The sequence below is a fragment of the Arachis stenosperma genome, chromosome 9 (genome assembly GCF_014773155.1).
Source record: "Arachis stenosperma cultivar V10309 chromosome 9, arast.V10309.gnm1.PFL2, whole genome shotgun sequence".
Lineage (NCBI taxonomy): Eukaryota > Viridiplantae > Streptophyta > Magnoliopsida > Fabales > Fabaceae > Arachis > Arachis stenosperma.
The window spans coordinates 3,170,694-3,189,477 of record NC_080385.1 but is presented as its reverse complement, the minus strand read 5'-3'; the positions used below and the strand labels follow the sequence as shown (position 1 = coordinate 3,189,477).

The 18,784-nt window shown below is 34.0% G+C and overlaps 3 protein-coding genes across 3 annotated transcripts; 2 read left to right on the top strand and 1 right to left on the bottom strand.

The window, feature by feature from the left end:
* Positions 1-54: 54 nt before the first annotated feature.
* Positions 55-1,978, bottom strand: LOC130948001 (F-box/kelch-repeat protein At3g23880-like). Its single transcript, XM_057876715.1, has 2 exons — positions 1,827-1,978; positions 55-1,631 (listed from the first exon to the last, which is right to left on the bottom strand). The coding sequence occupies exon 2, from the start codon at positions 1,600-1,602 to the stop codon at positions 301-303; it is 1,302 nt and encodes a 433-aa protein (XP_057732698.1). The 5' UTR covers positions 1,603-1,631; positions 1,827-1,978; the 3' UTR covers positions 55-300.
* A 2,491-nt stretch (positions 1,979-4,469) lies between these two features.
* On the top strand, positions 4,470-5,781 carry LOC130948413 (F-box/kelch-repeat protein At3g23880-like). Its single transcript, XM_057877131.1, has one exon. The coding sequence runs from the start codon at positions 4,507-4,509 to the stop codon at positions 5,779-5,781; it is 1,275 nt and encodes a 424-aa protein (XP_057733114.1). The 5' UTR covers positions 4,470-4,506.
* Positions 5,782-16,661: 10,880 nt separating this feature from the next.
* LOC130951880 (F-box/kelch-repeat protein At3g23880-like) lies at positions 16,662-18,052 on the top strand. Its single transcript, XM_057880628.1, has one exon. It carries the CDS (start codon positions 16,699-16,701, stop codon positions 17,965-17,967), a length of 1,269 nt encoding a protein of 422 aa, XP_057736611.1. The 5' UTR covers positions 16,662-16,698; the 3' UTR covers positions 17,968-18,052.
* Positions 18,053-18,784: the final 732 nt, after the last annotated feature.

The following is an 18,784-nucleotide window of genomic DNA, read 5'->3' as shown; positions in this document are numbered from 1 at the left end:
AAAATATATGGTTAGAAAATATTATTTTTAATTTAACTTATCAAATTTAAATATAAGCCCGTGCATCGCACGGGTTTAACACTAGTACTCTAACTAAAGCAAAAGACAATTGGTATTCATTATATCGTTCAGTTAGATTCATAAGGAACCTAATTAAAAAACATTAAATCGAAGACACGGTCTATTAAAAAAAAAACCAAAAACAAGGCACCACATTAATGATAATAAAGTTATGGATTCAAGAGACTGTGGGATATTCTTCCCCAAAAGGTAGCCAAAATGCAAACTATCTTGAAGAGATTATAGGGCTGGCTTAAACAACCGCATTTCAGATGAGCAACCTGGAAGACCAAAGTGCGAGGGTGAAACTAAGCTTTCATGATAGATGTAAAAGATCCTTGAGTATGAACCCCAAGACAAAGGACGGTGTTTGGTCATGCCATCACTGGAGCTGTCAATAATAGGAAAATTTATGCTGCCATCGTTTAAGTTACATAAAACTAACTTGCAACTAGGAGATTTCGCCAGTAGAACATTATTTTCCAACATGTACAAAGGCTGTAATTCAGGATTTGTACGAGGATTAACGAGTAGCGGGTGGTGGGGGATTATTGGCAATTTAGTCCAAGATTGAGGAACTCCATAGTCCTTCATCAACCAGAGAGTCCAATGAGTTTTCTTAGTCTCATAACAAACAGCAAGACAACCCCTCAAGATACTCAAATGGGGAAATACAGGGAACGCATCACCTGACTTCCTTTTGGGAGCGGAAAACTGACTATAAGTCTCTTTCACCAAGTCAAGGGAAAGAACTGCCACAAAACTACCACTACAGTCGAGAAGAAGCCAATTAAGAGTGCCAGTGCCACTTACAAAAAGCCCTACCGAACCCCCCACAGAAGCCCTTTTATCGGGTAGTCTATATGGGAAATCCTGAATCGTTCTCCGTTTAGATTTTGGGCCGAATGTGAAAATTCTGGTGACAGATTCACCTGATCTCTTAATAGCAGACCCGAAAAGCTTATACTTGTCGTTCACATGATCATAACCGAATCCATAATAGTTGAAGAGACCACCAATTTTACGCGGCTGAGATGTGAATCCAGTGCAGGGGTTCCACAGGATGGCACGATCCCCAAGCTCTCCATCGTGCAAGCACAGCAATCCATTACAAGAGCCAATGATGCTACGCCAGCGTCGTCCCTCATAGGCAACTACTTTAGTCGGTTCATGGAGAGGGTTCTCGAGCACAGATCGGACGGAGAAAATTCCGATTGTGGGGTATGGGTAGTTTGTGCTATAGTAGGCAATACGCGGGTGGGTCAAGGCTGGATCCACCGCCATTGAACGTCGAAGGTGGTCCTTGGCAAATCGGGAACTGGAAATTAGGGTTCTCCATGAACTGCAGACGCTGTTCCCTAATCGAACAAGAGAACTTGCCGGAATCCTCAGCAGGATTTCCTCTATGAGCTCGTCCAGAAGGATAGGCGGTGGTTTTGTGGTGGTACAGCGGAGCAGTTCAGGCCACCCCTCGGTGGTTGTGACAACCTTCCCCTTCCTCGCAACAGTATCATCATCATCAGGAATGGAACCCCTCGTCATACATACGAGGAAAACAGTAAAATCCTTCTCTACAACAAAACTCCACAATACAGCAGGAATAAGAAATCATAAACAATATAATTCTAACAATTCTACTCTCAGCGGCATCGCTATTGAATGTACAAGATAAAACATACATTGAAATTCTATGAGAAGAAAAACAGAGGCCTCGACGTTTTCAGTTAAAATTGAAAAAAAAAAGAAGAAGTAAAACAGAGGCTTACCTACAGGAAGACGATGGCGGACAGGAGGACCCGGAGACAGAGGAAACGAATAATCGGCGTGGGAGCTTCGGATGGAGACGAGAAAAACGGTGGTCGGCGTAGGACAAACGAGGAAGATGACGAGGGAAGGAGGCACGGCCGCACGGGGCTGCTGCAACTTCTTTGATGAAATTTTGTAGGTTCAGATACATGATTATTATAAGGGTTTCCCCGGAATCAGAAATTGATAGTTTTTTTTTTTTTTTTTTTTTTGGTCAAGTGGATTGGACAACCCCCAATCCTATGCATTACACCCATGTATTACACATTCACACAACACACTCACACACACTACATGGGTATTACTAATATGGGTTCTATATTCCTCACTGAGGATTCGAACCCGGGTGCAGCTCCCAGCGAGGCAGATGATGCTGCCACTGATCCAAGGCCTCGGCTAGAAATTGATAGTTTGATACTTAAATCTAGTCCGTATCGGCCCCATATCCAATTCAAGGGAATGTTTTGGTGGAAAAAGTATTTTTTGGATTTTGATGGACCAAATAAAAAGATATCATTTTAATGGCTAAGATGGTTCTCTTACAATAATAGTTGAAAATTTTATATTTCACCTAAAATTTAATAAATTTGTAGACCGATTCAACCTAATTTGGTTCGAGTTGAGTTATAAAATCTGATTTATTTATTTTTTGGATTAAATGAGTTATTTTTTTTATTCTGGTTCTATGCTGTACCTTTTTTTTTTTGAAGATCTATCATGAGTGTAAGTTTAGTATGTCACAAGGTAGTAGATGCTGAGTTGCAGGAAGATGGATCGAGTTGATCATGATGTGCTGTTTTTTGGACTAAATGAGTTATTTTTTTGTTCCAATTTAACCCTGTTACTTTTTTTTGAAGGTCCGCCATGGATAAAAAGTGCAAAGCTTGGTGTGTCATAGGGTAACAGATGCTGAGTTGCAGAAAGATAGATCAGGTTGGTCATGGTGTGCTATTCTTTGGTTTTGAAGACGATGATTCAACGGCGGCGGCAATGGAAGGTCACCAGAATGTTCAGTGGTGTTAGGAAAAAGTAGTGTAGTGGAGGATCGTCACGTGGTGGTGTCGGAGGAACACGGTTGGGTGTTCGTGGGATCTATGATGGATTCAATAACTCAGATGTGTCTGATTACTTGCTTTCGAATATGTACAATGCAGTGCACAAGGAGCTCAAGGGTTTGCTTTGGGATGATGGGTTGATGGAAATTCTAATTTGGAAGTTAAAAATTCGATCTTGACAACTGGGAATGATAATAGCGATATTTGTGCTGGCTGAATTGATCAACATAATAATAATAATAATATGAATGATGAAGATGGGTCATCTTGTGCTGTAAGTGGTGGTGGAGATTCTAATTTTGATGATCATGGTTTGAAGAGAAAAAAGCGTGGTAGAAATGAAAGTGGAAACAGAAGTAGTTCTAAAAACAAGTACAGAGAGGCGTGGTAAAAATGATGAATGTTGGAGATTGTAAAGCTGTTCAGGTGGCTGAGTTTGATTATTGGAGATCTCCAATTAATATTCATCCCCAATCACTGTTATTATCTATTTGTGAACCCACTCCAATATTTTTTATTAATTTATTTTATTATCTGGTCCATAAAGGACCAGAAAATACTTTCCCTATCGAAAAAAGCTTCCCAATTCAAATCATATTACTATTTAACCAGTTATCTTTTTATCTCTCACTTGTCCATCTACTTCTCTCCTTCTAATATATTTAAATTTCAAAAAGAAATTTTAAATAATTTATTTTTTATTTTATTATTAATTTATTTGTTAATTAATTATTTACTTAATTATTTAATTTTTATAATATCTTATTATAATTATATTATATCCATTTTACTATAGTCAAGTGATCATCAAAGATTTTGTACTTGGACATCATTATCTTGTTAAAAAAATTTTCAATAAAAAAATAACTTTTTTTATTTTTTAGTGTGTTTAGCAAATTTTTAGTAGTAAAAGTAAAAACATTAGAAAAATAAAAAATATCTTTTTTAAGAAATTGTAATTTATATCTTTTTTTAAAAGATCTTTTTTCTTTAAAAAAATATTTTTCATATAATAAATAAACAAAAAAATACTTTTATATTATTATATCCAATAAATAAAAAAATCTTTTTATATGAAATATCAAAACAAAAAATTACGTTTACTTCTTCATAAAATCTTTTAAAAAAAATAACTAAAAAAAATCTCGTTTTTAAAAGTTCACCAAACAAGTGTTTATCGGAAATAGATCCTCTCCATTTTTTTTTGTCACTGGAGAGAATAAAGTGTAATCTCCCACCTTTAATTTTACAAGTGGGACCAACAATAAATGAGAGAGAGAATGTATTGAATGGTGAGATCTTCCACTGGATACCATCCAGTTTTTTTTCCACCGGAGAGGATCCACTCCCGTGTTTATCTTTGAATTAAATATCGACAATATCAACTTGATCAAATTGTTAAAGTAGATAAAATATATTTTTTCAATAAAAAAGGATTTGTTTTTTATTTATTTAGTGGATTTGAGGGGGAACTCTTCAACAGTTTCAACCTATAAAAGACACAAGGGAACTTTTCATGCGGCCACATTCTCCCTCCAAATTGTTTTCCGAATTGGTTGATGCTAGTAATCCTAAAATCCAACTCATGGAACGCATGAATAGTCCGCTTCACGACGATGATAATGATTATGAGAGGAAGGGGGAGGTCGTCACAACCACCGGGATGCCTGCCCTCATGGACGAGCTCATAGAGGAAATCCTGCTGAGGATTCCGGCGAGTTCTCTTGTGCGATTAAGGAACAGCGTCTGCGGTTCATGGAGAACCCTAATTTCCAGTTCCCAATTTGCCAAGGACCACCTTCGACGTTCAATGGCGGTGGATTCAGCCTTGACCCACCCGCGTATTGCCTATTATAGCTCAAGCGACTCATACCCCACAATCGGAATTTTCTCCGCCCGATCTGTGTTCGAGAACCCTCCCCGTGAACCGACTAAAGTAGTTGCCTACGAGGGACGACGCTGCCGTAGCATCATTGGCTCTTGTAATGGATTTCTGTGCTTGCACGACGATGTGCTTGAGGGTCGTGCCATGTTGTGGAACCCCTGCACTGGATTCACATCTCAGCCGCTTAAAATTGGTGGTCACTTCCACTATTGTGGATTCGGTTATGATCATGTGAACGACAAGTATAAGCTTTTCGGGACTGTGATTAAGAAATCAGGTGAATTTGTCACCAGAATTTTCACATTCGGCCCAAAATCTAAATGGAGAACAATTCAGGATTTCCCTAATAGACTACATCACCCCGATAACAAGGCTTTTGTGGTGGGTTGGACAGGGCGTTTTGTAAGTGGCACTGGCACCCTTAATTGGCTTCTTTGCAGCGGTCTTGATAGTTTTGTGGCAGTTCTTTCCGTTGACTTGGTGAAAGAGACTTATAGTCAGTTTTCCGCTCCCAGTAGGGATTCAGATGATGATCGCAGTGTGTTTCCCCATTTGAGTATCTTGGAGGGTTGTCTTGCTGTTTGTTATGAGACTGAGAAAACTCATTGGACTCTCTGGTTGTTGAAGGACTATGGAGTTCCTCAATCTTGGACTAAATTGGCAATAATCCGCAAGCACCCGCCACTCATTAATTATTGTTTAAATGATGTAGTACGGCCTATGTACATGTTGAAAAGTGATGTTCTACTAGCGAAATCTCCTAGTGGCATTTTAATTTTATGTAACGTAAAGGATGGCACCACATATGTTCCTAATATTGACAGCTCCAATGATGGCATGACCAAACATCCTCCTTTGTATCGGGGCTCAGGCTCAAGGATCTTTCATGTCTATCATGAAAGCTTAGTTTCACCCTCTCACTTTGGTCTTCCAAGTTGCTCATCTGAAATGCGGTTATTTAAGCCAAGCCTATAATCTCTTGAGGATAGTTTGCATTTTGGCTACTTTTGGTTAAGAATATCCTACCGTCTCTTGAATCCATAACTTCATTATCATTAATGTGGTGCCTTGTTTTTTGTTTTTTTTTTTTTTGAATAATGTTTCATTAATCAAGTTCAACTAAGTTGGTCTATCATAATAAGATTTAGTTATATCTAGCATTATTTCAAGTCTTATTATTTAATATAATTGGACTTAATTCATAAAAAGACTTTGATGTGTAACATTCTTTTATTTATAGACTCTGTCTTCGATTTAATCATTTTTAATTAGGTTCCTTTTGAATCTAACTAAACAATAACTATTTAATATTTATCATCATGATATGCTATACAATTTCTGTTTTGTATCAATTCGATTTTACAAAACTGCCAGTGTAATATCTGAAATATCTGAAAAGGTTCAGGTGCAAGTGTTATGTAATACCATATTTAACATGGGAATATGTCAACTATATTGATATTATTTATGAAATAAACGTTTTCGTTATAACTAATAGAAATATAAGAACGATTCAATCAATAGTAATCTTATGTGGCCTTTTTAAGATGGTGAAAACAAAACAAAACCCTGTTCATATAACAATTTGATCAAGAGTTTTAGTTTGTCTATATATGCTGTGCTCTGTAGTGTTTAAGAGATATTTAGAATGAAAATAGGATTAAATCCTAGAAGAGATTGTGACTGTTTCTAAGGAATTTTTCAACCTAATAGTTGTTCCATGAGGCAGCATATAGTTTAAGTTTTTCAAAGAGTTAGCAAACTAAAGCAGGAATGGATGCTAATAACAGGAGAACAATTAAAATTTAAGTTTTACTAGGTTGCATTATTGCATATATACTTTTTAGTTGATATAATTGGTATCAATCTGGTGACTTAGATATCAGGATGCAGCTCAAGGTACGCTAAAGTTTGCACATATAACAAAAAGTTCCAAACGATGTTATAGAAATTGAGATCATCACTACATTTAAGGTCCAGTTTGAATAAATAATTTAATTAAGTTATTTTTTGAAAAAATAGTTTAAACAATAAATACTTAAAAGTAACTTATAAATAAGTTATTTTGTGTTTGATTTTTTAGTTCTAAAAATATTTATTTTAAGAAAAAAAATGATAAAAAACTTTTTATTACGAGAGAAGTTATTTTTTTTAACTTCTCCTTAAACACTAAAATGACTTTTTAAAAAGTTACAATTTTATTTTAAAAATTGTACCAGACATTAATACTATATTTTTTCATAAATTAAAAGTTAAAAAAAATCACTTATGAAACTAGCCAAACGGACCTTACTCTCTCATATTATAGATTGCCTAATTATACGATATGCTCAGTGTATTAGTTGTTACCTTTAGGCATAGTTGGTCTCATCCTGTTCAATTCAAATCACATTGATTTCTTTATTCCTGTTGAATTCAAATAACATTGATTTCTTTATTCATGTTCAAGAGAAATCTTAGACTTGACAATAAGATAAAAGCAATTATATCATGTATCATATTATGCAATTTAGATTGACATGGGGCAAATTATATTGGTTAGGAAGAACTTGAAGCCGAATTAATTCCCGTTTCATATTATTAACACTACAAGAAAAAACATTTTTTTCGACGCCAAAAATCAATGACCATTTCTGTTGTCGATATTGTCAAAAAAATAATTAAAAATAAAATATTAAAATCGACGGCCAATTCGTTGATATTTTTATGATGCATTAATTTTTTTTATTATCGTCACATTATCGACGCACCAGAAGCCGAAAATACTTTTATTTTAAAATCGACGAATATGGCGTCTATTTTATTATTTAAAATATCGACAATGATGCCGTGATAAATTTTAATGGTCTAGATCGCTTTCTAAAATGGAATAAACGGTGTAGATTTAATGTATAAAATAGACACTATAGGTGTTGCTTTTTTATAAATTAAAATCGACAAATATGACGTCTATTTTATTATTTAAAATATCGACAATGTTGTCGTCGATAAATTTTAACGGTCTAGATCGCTTTCTAAAATGAAATAAACAGTGTAGATTTAATGTATAAAATAGACGCTATAGGTGTTTTTTTTTATAAATTAAAATCGACAAATATGCCGTCGATTTTAATCACCAAAAACACATTTACCCGCGTCCACCTCCTGCGTCCAAAGTTCAGAAACGCAATTCCCCCAAATTCCCTCGTTCAACCTTATTTTGTAGCGACCTTCAGTTTTAAAAATATAAATATAAATAAGTTATAATTTATTTCATAAATTGGAGTTTTTTTACCATTAGAAATTATTTTATTATCAGTAATTGAACTAATTTTATAACTATTTAAATTCAATCAAATTCATATTCTTATATATATAAATATTTTATGATGAAATATTTTACATAATTAAAACTATAATTTCAGTAATTTATAAATAATGAAACTTATATGTATATTTTAATTTGAATAATTGATATTTTAATTATTTAAAAATAGAGTTTAGATCATAATATTATTATCGAGTTTGATACTTAATTATATGAATAAATATCAGTACTCTTTGGTGAGCTTAGCTTTACTAATATTTCACCAAATATCTTTTATCCTTAAATTACTAATATCATTTATATTAATAACTTATATACTTTCAGCTTTATAAATATTATTGCTATAATTGTATTATTATTATTATTATTATTATTATTATTAATCATAAAGCATGGAAGTAAAAGGCGGCTTCAATTATGGATTACGTTGGATATATATATATATATATTATTACATTAATTATATTATTATTATTATTATTATTATTACTATTATTATGTATGTACGCAAGGCGGCAGCCCTTTAGCTAATGAAAAGCCTTTCTATACGTATACATATATGTAATAAATAGTTATGAGAATTGTTAGCTTTATTATATCATTAGCTAGCTTTATATATAATAGTATCATATGAAGGAATAAGTAATATTTACTTTATTACCATTATTATATTTACGCCGCCATACATATATATATACATACAGAAAACGAAAGAATGAGAGACGAGAGAGAAGAGTGACCGAGAGAGAGAAGTGTAAGAACGTAAATCTCCTCTAACCTTTCGGCTTCGATTTCTTACAATCCGTAACTCCAATCAAAAATCTAATCCGGTAAGAATATTCGTAACCTCCTCCTCTACACGTTGACACTATTTTTGATTAGTGGAAGTTGACAATGACGTAGTTCCTCTTTTCTTTGGATTTGGCCAACGAGAGTTTTAGGAGGCAAAGACGATTCTGGACGTTTTCTTCTTCGATAGCTCGGTCAGAAAATTTCTCCAGAGCTTTGAATATTTTGATTCCGTACGAAGGTATGGTTTTGGTTTCTCGTAGATAATGTTTAATGTCACGTGAAAACTCAGGCTAGAAGACCTTAAGATAGGAATGAAATGAATAAATAATTGATGAATTTGTGTATATGGTATAAAATGTGAGGTTTAGCTATTGTCAATAATTTGCTGTTGAAGTTGGTCGGTTTGGAAAAAGATTTAATATTGGTATTTGTTTGATTATGAAATAATTTGTTACTGGAAATGATTTGAGTGACTGAGGGGTGTTTGGTTTGATAGTTGGGACCCTTGAAGGGTGGCAGAAATTTGAGTCTTAGAGGAGATATTGCCAAAATTTCTTTAAGAATTGGAGTTTGATTTGAGGTAATATTTTAAAAGGGAAAGAGATTATTATGTGGCTTGTATATTTGAGACTATTTGTTGACCCTATGTCGCAAGATGTGACCGGGCACTTTAACTCCCCGGATTCCCCCATGGTCATGCATATAAATATGAATATTGAATATTATTGAGCTTGGAGTTTAACTCCATGGAATACTATACTATTGAGCTTGGAGTGTGACTCCATGGAATATTATATTTGAGCTTGGAGTTTGACTCCATGGAATATTATTGAGTTTGGAGATGTGCGCACAGAGGGATTGTCCAATGGTTAACTACCAGGACTTGTCGGGTTGGCTGTATAACCGACAGATGAGACTCATCAGCCATAGGACAGGCATACATCATATGCATTTGTTTGTTTGCTTGAGTGTGCATTGTTTTGGTTTGTTTAACTGTTTAATTCTGTTTATCCGCTACTTGTTCTACTTGCTGTAAATGCTTCTCTACCTGTGCTTTTCTTGCTTGAACTATATGTGTATGTTTTCTGAGAAATCCTTCTTGGCGAAGGTGTGAGGAGAGAGGATTGTTCCACCAATGATTCGGAGGATTAGAGGAGACAGAACGTGAATTATTAGGTTAAAGTTAGATTCAGAATTAGAATACCTTAGACAACTTACCTAATTTCTGGTTTAGTTGAATTCTTAAGATGAAATCTGAGTGTCGAAGTTCTAGGAATGCCTCTGGCTTTCCCGAGACCTTTTATATTAACTATCCGGGTACCTTTACCATACTGAGAACCTCCGGTTCTCATCCCATACTATGTTGCTATTTTTCAGATGCAGGTCGATAGACACCTCGTTGAGCGTTTGGGTATCCTCCTTACGAGCGAAGAACTGTCTTTTGGACTGTCATATTTTGTTTTAGGCTATGTATATATGCTATGTATATATGTTTATAGAATCTCCGCATGTATATTTTGTGTTTTGTCCCTCCTAGAGGTCGACTTGGAGATACAGGGGTTTATTTTGTGGTTTGAGTTTTATTTTGGGTTGTATATATACATAATTATATACTCTGGTCGGCCTTAGCTTCGCAGGTCGAGTCTGGAGCTTGCTATGTGAGTTTTGGAACTTTGGTGTGTGTGTGTGTGTGTGTGTGTGTGTGTGTGTGTGTGTGTGTGTGTGTGTGTGTGTGTGTGTGTGTGTGTGTGTGTGTGTGTGTGTGTGTGTGTGTGTGTGTGTGTGTGTGTGTGTGTGTGACGATTTTCTGTTTATTAATAATTTGTTTAGCTTGTTCTTCAAGGCTCCTAGATATGATTTCACCCAACTATATCTATGTAGATATCATTTTTTTTTAGAAGTCGTAATACCTTGCCACCTCTGCTTTACGACTTAAGCGTAAGGCCCTGTGTGGTAGGGTGTTACATATTTTGCACCACCTCCTTCTTCTGCGTCCACCTTCTTCCGCACCACCTCCTCTTTCTCCCTTTGCCGAAGCTTCCACGGCAGGTTGTGCCCTCGTTGGTGCAGCTGCAGGTTCTGGTCCCTCTGGTCTACTACTAGAAAGGACATGAGCAAACATTAGTTATTTACTAATTCTAAAATTTTAAGTTTGCTAATTCTGAATGGTGTGTTAGTCTTATTCCTGAGTTTAGTCAAATATCTTGAGTTTCATTAAAAATTTCATGCTTTGAGTGAACTTTTTTCCTTAAAAGAGTTGTATATCTTGTTTTTGTTTATACTAGGGTAAGCAACTATAAATTAAAGTATTTGTTTAATCTCTTTATTTGAAGATATTGAATTCAAAGCTTATGCCTCTGTTCTAATAAATTGCTTAGTACATGGCTTTAAGTCATCATCAATTTTATTTAATATATAATTTATCTATGATCATTATTGTATAATTTATCTTTGTAAATATATAATTTTAATATGTTTTGGTCGTTGTTATTGTAGGCAAACAGCATTGATGAGACAGAGATTTATGTCTTGGGAGGCAGAAGTGGTGAAATAAGTGTTTTGTTGTCCAGAAACTTCGTAGAGGCACACTCAATTCTGCAGGGTTCAACAAGCAAAAACATCACAAATTTTATTGTACAAAAACCAATAACGATAGCAGTAATAACCCATGTTACACCTGCCAATAATGTTTCAACCACTGATCTTCGAGGTTATTATTTATACTTGTAGAATTTTTTTTTATGACTATACTTGTAGAATATATAATATAATAATGTGTGACATCATTTTCTTTAAAAAAAATAAAAAAGAAACTTGTTGTATATAGCTCAATTTTATTCAATACCAATTGTTATATATAATAATTCCTTCTTCTTCTTTTATTTATTTATTTATTTATTTTTTATTAACAGTTTCTAAATGGCAAATTTCGGCTGCTATTGCAACAATGGTTACTGGAAAGTAATCTTTAGTGAGACTGGTACATATTATGTAACCATTATTATTTTATATTTAATATCTTGCTTTTTTTTCATTTGGCAGAAAGAAATCCAACATATTTTGCTATATATAAGCATAATTTCTATTACTAATTAGTGATTATAGTGTTTTTCTATTATATTATTTGGATTTATTATTATTATTATTATTATTATTATTATTATTATTATTATTATTATTATTATTATTATTATTATTATTATTATCTACTTTAAATTAGAATAGAAAAAAAATAGACAAAGAATTTGTCGATATTTAAATAATAAAATCGATGGCAACTATGTCGATTTTATTGGATCAAATATCGACATCATGACCGTTGATTTTAGATTTTATTGGATCAAATATCGACATCCGCTTTGTCGATTTTAGTAAGCATATTATCGACGAAAATATTGTCAATTTTATTGAATCAAATATCGACGAAAATAGCGTCGATTTTATATAATAATATCGACGTCGATGTTGTCGATTTTAGTAAGAATGTAAAATCCTCAAACTCATATTACAGACAGAAGAGTTGTCGATTTTATTAAATTATTATCGACGGTTAGGCAAGCCGTCGATTTTATTAGCATTTTGAAAAATCGACAAGCTTAATAATGACCATCTCCGCCTTTCATTTTGCCGTCGAATTTTAATATTAAGCCGTCGATTTGGCCATCGATTTTAACGATGTTTCTTGTAGTGTAACAAACCAATGATGTTTTCTAAATTTAGAACAAAATAATATTCTCTTCAGATTAGAGGAGATGACAATTTTATTATTATCATTATTATTATTGATTTAGTCACTACAACTCAGCGACTACAAGTTATAATTTGAAGATTAGGTAAAAAGAACGTTAGAGTTTTCATGACTTATAAATTACCAACACATAACTCCATCATTATATCTATAACTCGGCCGTTACAATATGGTCCATTCTATATTACTCGGTAATTGCTACCTATTACTCATAAAATAAGTCTTAATCCATTACCTATAACTCAGCCAATGAAATTTATACCTCGACCCAAAGAAGTTATAACTCTGCCTATAACTCAAAAACATGATAACTCTCAGCAGAACGACATGATGACTTCATCACACGTCATCACCAACAACTCAATGAAATAGTCAAAAGTCAAAACAGATGACGAGAATATCACGGTAACGACATTGTGGTTCTCACCACAACCGTAGTTTATGATTCGCTAACTGAGTATATTCAAAAGGCTTAGTCTCTATTCAGTCTATATAAGGTAACATTAGATCAATGTAAAGGACATCTGAAAACCTAATACTTATATAAGTCACACTCACTCTCTTTTTTGAAATATTTCTGACTTGAGCGTCGGAGTACCCTTTGCAGGTACCCATCCTGTCTGGTGTTCTTTGTAGTCCGGCGTATAACTCATACGTGGAGAAGACAGGACGACATCTCCCATTTTGCGACGAGCTATACCTCGAACAGATCCTGTAACAACACAAATATTTGGCACCCATCATGAGACCGATCTTAATGTTGCTCCACATTTTTTCCCACTGATTATTCTTCTTTTTTGTAGGATCTCGACCATGGTTGATGAGAAAAATCCACCTCCTCCTCCACCAACTCAAGCCGAGTTAATAGCTAAGAACGGTGCGCTTAAGGCCGAGGTCCAGAGGATAACCGAGTTTTTAACACAACAGCAAAAGAATCAAAATAGCAAGAAAGATCGCAAGGATGCTCATAATGATGAGGAACATGTGTCAGGAACTCGTATTCTGATAGATGTTACAACTTCAAAGACACTGAAAAGACGTACAAACCCTTTTTCTGAAAAAATCATGAAGTTTCATATGCGAAGAACTTCACCCTACCAACCACTCTAAAGCCATATGAAGGGATTTGGGACATGAACATATATATCACTAAGTTCCCCTCAATGATATTTTTAATGGTGATTCTGATCCAATATTATGTCATTCATTTCCCACATTTTTAAATGGTGTTGCTTTACTCTAGTTTTCATCTTTACCTACAGGTTTTATCTCTACTTTTAAGGAACTAGTCGACCTCTTCACCAACAATTTTGCAGTATTCAAGATATATGTCCATGATTCCGACTACCTTAGCACAATCAAACAAGGTCAATACGAAAGTCTCCGTCACTACATGATGAGGTTCAATAAAATAGCAATGGAAATTTCCAACCTTAACCCTCATGTCCACCTCTATGCCTTTAAGAGTGGTCTTTGCCCTGATAAGTTTCACAAGACTATTGTTGTCTCCAAGCCAAAGACTTTAGCAGAATTCTGAGAAAAAAGCAGTTGGACAGATGAAAATAGAAGAATTTAGACAAACTCGACGAGTAAATAAACCAACTCAATTAAAAGAGGATGACCAGAAGGACCTTTTCAAATCAGCAAAGTGATTGGCAAGGGATTTATACATTTCAAATATTACTAGACAAAGAACTATCTAGTACTTGGAACACAACTTCTCTAAAACTATTCCACAACTAAGTTATAATTCAGGAAACGAATATGTGCTCTTTTTTCCAATCATAAAAATTATTTTCACATTAGGTTTTACTTGGAGGGTTTTAACGGGGAAGTTTATCCTATACCTTCTATATTAAAAGGGTAATCCTCAATAAACAATACATTATTTTTAACTTCATTATCCTTTATTTTTATTCATGCTTTTAGTTCGACTACTGCTTTTTTCTACACTTCCCATCTAGCAATGAAAAAAAAGGAGAAAAAGGGGAACAAGAACAAGCAAATTAAGAGCATATCTTTTAGTCCTTTACTGACTTGAGCGTCGGAGTATTTTCTGCAGAAATCCCGACGTTCGGAGCTATAAAAGAAGTAAAGACGGATTGGTGACGTCAAGAAATCTAGTGCCCAAAGAGCCCGAGCTATACATTGGCAAAACCCGTTGTCCACATAGAAGTCATAATCAGTCAAAGCAAACCGACACCTATAAGTCAGCGTTAGTCCAACAAACAATCACCTATAAGCTCGTTCAAAAATATACTTATATAAGCAACACCTTTCTCAATGACAACTTTGTCCAATTTTATTTTTAAGATTATCAAGTTAAGCTTGGGGACTAATCCTTATATCTCTGAATTATAGCACAAACGCATTTCTTTTATATCCTGCCGAGTTATAACTCGATATTCATAACAACTCAACTTGCTTCTCTTAAAAATAAACAGGTTAAGCTTGAGGGTTGTGATTTAGTCACTATAACTCAACGGCTACAAGCTATAATTTGTAGATTAGGTCAAAAGAATGTTACGGTTTTTATGACTCATAAATTACCAACACCGAACTGCTAAAACAGATGTAGATTGAATTTGCTGAAATAAAATGTAGACATGACTGCTGAAATAGAATGCAGACATGACTGCTGAAACAGAATGCAGACGAAACGCTCGGAAGAAGGTGCAGATGAAACTGCCGGAAGAAAGCGCAGACAGGCCATAGTGACTATTCCATGAATGATAGTTGTTTCCTGTTAGAATCGATGTAACCAAGACTGATGTTGGATTTTTACTTGGATGGATGTAATAGAGATTAGTTGCTGAGATAAATTGAAAGATTGATTATTCATCATGGGAGGAGGAGGTTGACAAAGAAGTAGAGTGATTTCTCACCAAAAAGATGATAGCTTATGATCCTCTTCAAAGAGGATACCAAGACTCTGATACCATGATAAAATTGTGAAAGAATAGGAAAGATAAAGAAAAGAACTTTTATTGATTATTGATTGATTGAATTGTATTGTAAACTATGAAGGTAAAACTAAGTATATATAGGGCATTGTCCTATGAAAGATAAAAGCAAATAAAGATAAAATAAGAAGATAAGATAAAGAAAAGAAAAGATAAGATAAGATAATAAAGATTAAAATTGTAATTGAATTTATGTATTTTGTTGAGTTGAATTTATAGGCCATGAGACTTCTTTATTGTTGTCATGAGTTAAGATGAAAGAGTAATTTAATATTTAATATTGTTATAATTGATGAGGCACATAATTTAGGTGATTCACTCATGAGCATGTATGACTAAAAAATTACTTTATCACAGGTATGCTCGTCAATTTTGAACTCTCACTTGTTCATCTACTTCTCTCCTTCTAATATATTCAAATTTTAAGAAGGATTTAACTTAAAAATTATTTTAACTATTTATCTTCTTTTTTTTCAAAAAAGAATTTTAAATAATTTATTTTTTATTTTATTGTTAATTTATTTCTTAATTAGTTATTTACTTAATTATTTAATTTTCATAATATCTTATTACAATTATATTCCATCAATTTTATTATAATCAAGTGATCATCAAAAGATTTTATCTTTGAATTAAATATAGACAATATCAACTTGATCAAATTGTGAAAGTATATAAAATATATTTTTTCAATAAAGAAAGATTTGTTTTTTATTATTTAGTGTATTTGATAAGTTGTAATGATAACAATAAAAATATTAACAAAATAATTTAAAAATATTATAATTTTTTAAGAAGATTTTTATTTTGAAAAAATCCTAAAGTAATAAATAAAAGATATTTTATGTTATTGTATTTAAATATAATTATACATTAAAAATATTTTTATATGATATTTAAATATTAAATTGTTTTAAATTTATTAAAAAATATTTAAAAAAGAAAAAATCTTTTCTACTAGTAGGGGAACTCTTCAACAGTTTCAACCTATAAAAGACACAAGGGAACTTTTCATGCGGCCACATTATCCCTCCAAATTGTTTTCCGAATTGGTTGATGCTAGTAATCCTAAAATCCAACTCATGGAACGCATGAATAGTCCGCTTCACGACGATGATAATGATTATGAGAGGAAGGGGGAGGTCGTCACAACCACCGGGATGCCTGCCCTCATGGACGAGCTCATAGAGGAAATCCTGCTGAGGATTCCGGCGAGTTCTCTTGTGCGATTAAGGAACAGCGTCTGCGGTTCATGGAGAACCCTAATTTCCAGTTCCCAATTTGCCCAGGACCACCTTCGACGTTCAATGGCGGTGGATCTAGCCTTGACCCACCTGCGTATTGCCTATTATAGCTACTCAAACCCCATCATCGGAATTTTCTCCGCCCGATCTGTGTTCGAGAACCCTCCCCGTGAACCGACTAAAGTAGTCCCCTACGAGGGACGACGCTGCCGTAGCATCATTGGCTCTTGTAATGGATTGCTGTGCTTGCTCGACGATGAGCTTGAAGATCGTGCCATCCTGTGGAACCCCTGCACTGGACTCACATCTCAGCCGCTTAAAATTGGTAGTATCTTCCACTATTGTGGATTCGGTTATGATCATGTGAACGACAAGTATAAGCTTCTCGGGATTGTGATTAAGAAATCAGGTGAATCTGTCACCAGAATTTTCACATTCGGCCCAAAATCTAAATGGAGAACAATTCAGGATTTCCCATATAGACTACATGACCGCGATAACAAGGCTTCTGTGGTGGGTCGGACAGGGCGTTTTGTAAGTGGCACTGGCACTCTTAATTGGCTTCTTCGCGGCCGTCGTAGTAGTTTTGTGGCAGTTCTTTCCGTTGACTTGGTGAAAGAGACTTATAGTCAGTTTTCCGCTCCCAGTAGGGATTCAGATGATAATCACAGTGTGTTTCCCCGATTGGATATCTTGGGGGGTTGTCTTGCTGTTTGTTGTGAGACTAAGAAAACTCATTGGACTCTCTGGTTGATGAAGGACTATGGAGTTCCTCAATCTTGGACTAAGTTGGCAATAATCGGCCACCACCCGCTACTCATTAATTCTCGTTTAAATTATGTACTACGGCCTATGTACATGTTGAAAAATGATGTTCTACTGGCGAAATCTCCTAGTGGCAAGTTAGTTTTATGCAACATAAATGATGGCAGCATATATTTTCCTAATATTGACACCTCCAGTGATGGCATGACCAAACACCGTCCTTTATCTCGGGGTGTAGGCTCAAGGATCTTTCACATCTATCATGAAAGTTTAGTTTCACCCTCGCACTTTGGTCTTCCAAGTTGCTCATCTGAAATGCGGTTATTTAAGCCAAGCCTATAATCTCTTGAGGATAGTTTGCATTTTGGTATCTTTTGGGGAAGAGTATCCTACACAGTCTCTTGAATCCATAACTTCATTATCATAATGTGGTGCATTTTTTTTTTTTTGGAATAATGTTTCATTTATCAAGTTTAACTAAGTTGGTCTAAGATAATAAAATTTAGTTATATCTAACATTATTTCAAGTCTTGTTATTTAATTTGATTGGACATGATTCAGAAAAAAATTTTGATATGTAACATTATTCTTTTATTTATAGACTGTATCTTCGATTTAATATTTTTTAATTAGATTTTTTTTAACCTAACTAAACGATATAAATATGAATATCAATCGTCCTTTACTTTGTTAGATTATGATGCATTTATCATGATATGCTATATAATTTATGTTTTGTATCAATTCGATTTTACAAAACTGCCAGTGTAATATCTGAAAAGGTTCAGGTACAAGTGTTATGTAACACCATATTTAAGGTGGGAATTTGTCAACTATATTGATATTATTTATCAAATAAACCTTTTCGTTATAATTAATTCAAATATAAGAACGATACCAACAATAGTAATCTTATGTGGCCTTCTTAAGATGGTGAAAACAAAACAAAAACCTGTTCATATAACAATTTGATCAAGAGTTTTAGTTTGTCTATATATGCTGTGCTCTGTAGTGTTTAAGAGATATTTAGAATGAAAATAGGTTTAAATCCTAGAAGAGATTGTGACCGTTTCTAAGGAATTTTTCAACCTAATAGTTGTTCCATGAGGCAGCATATAGTTTAAGTTTTTCAAAGAGTTAGCAAACTAAAGCAGGAATG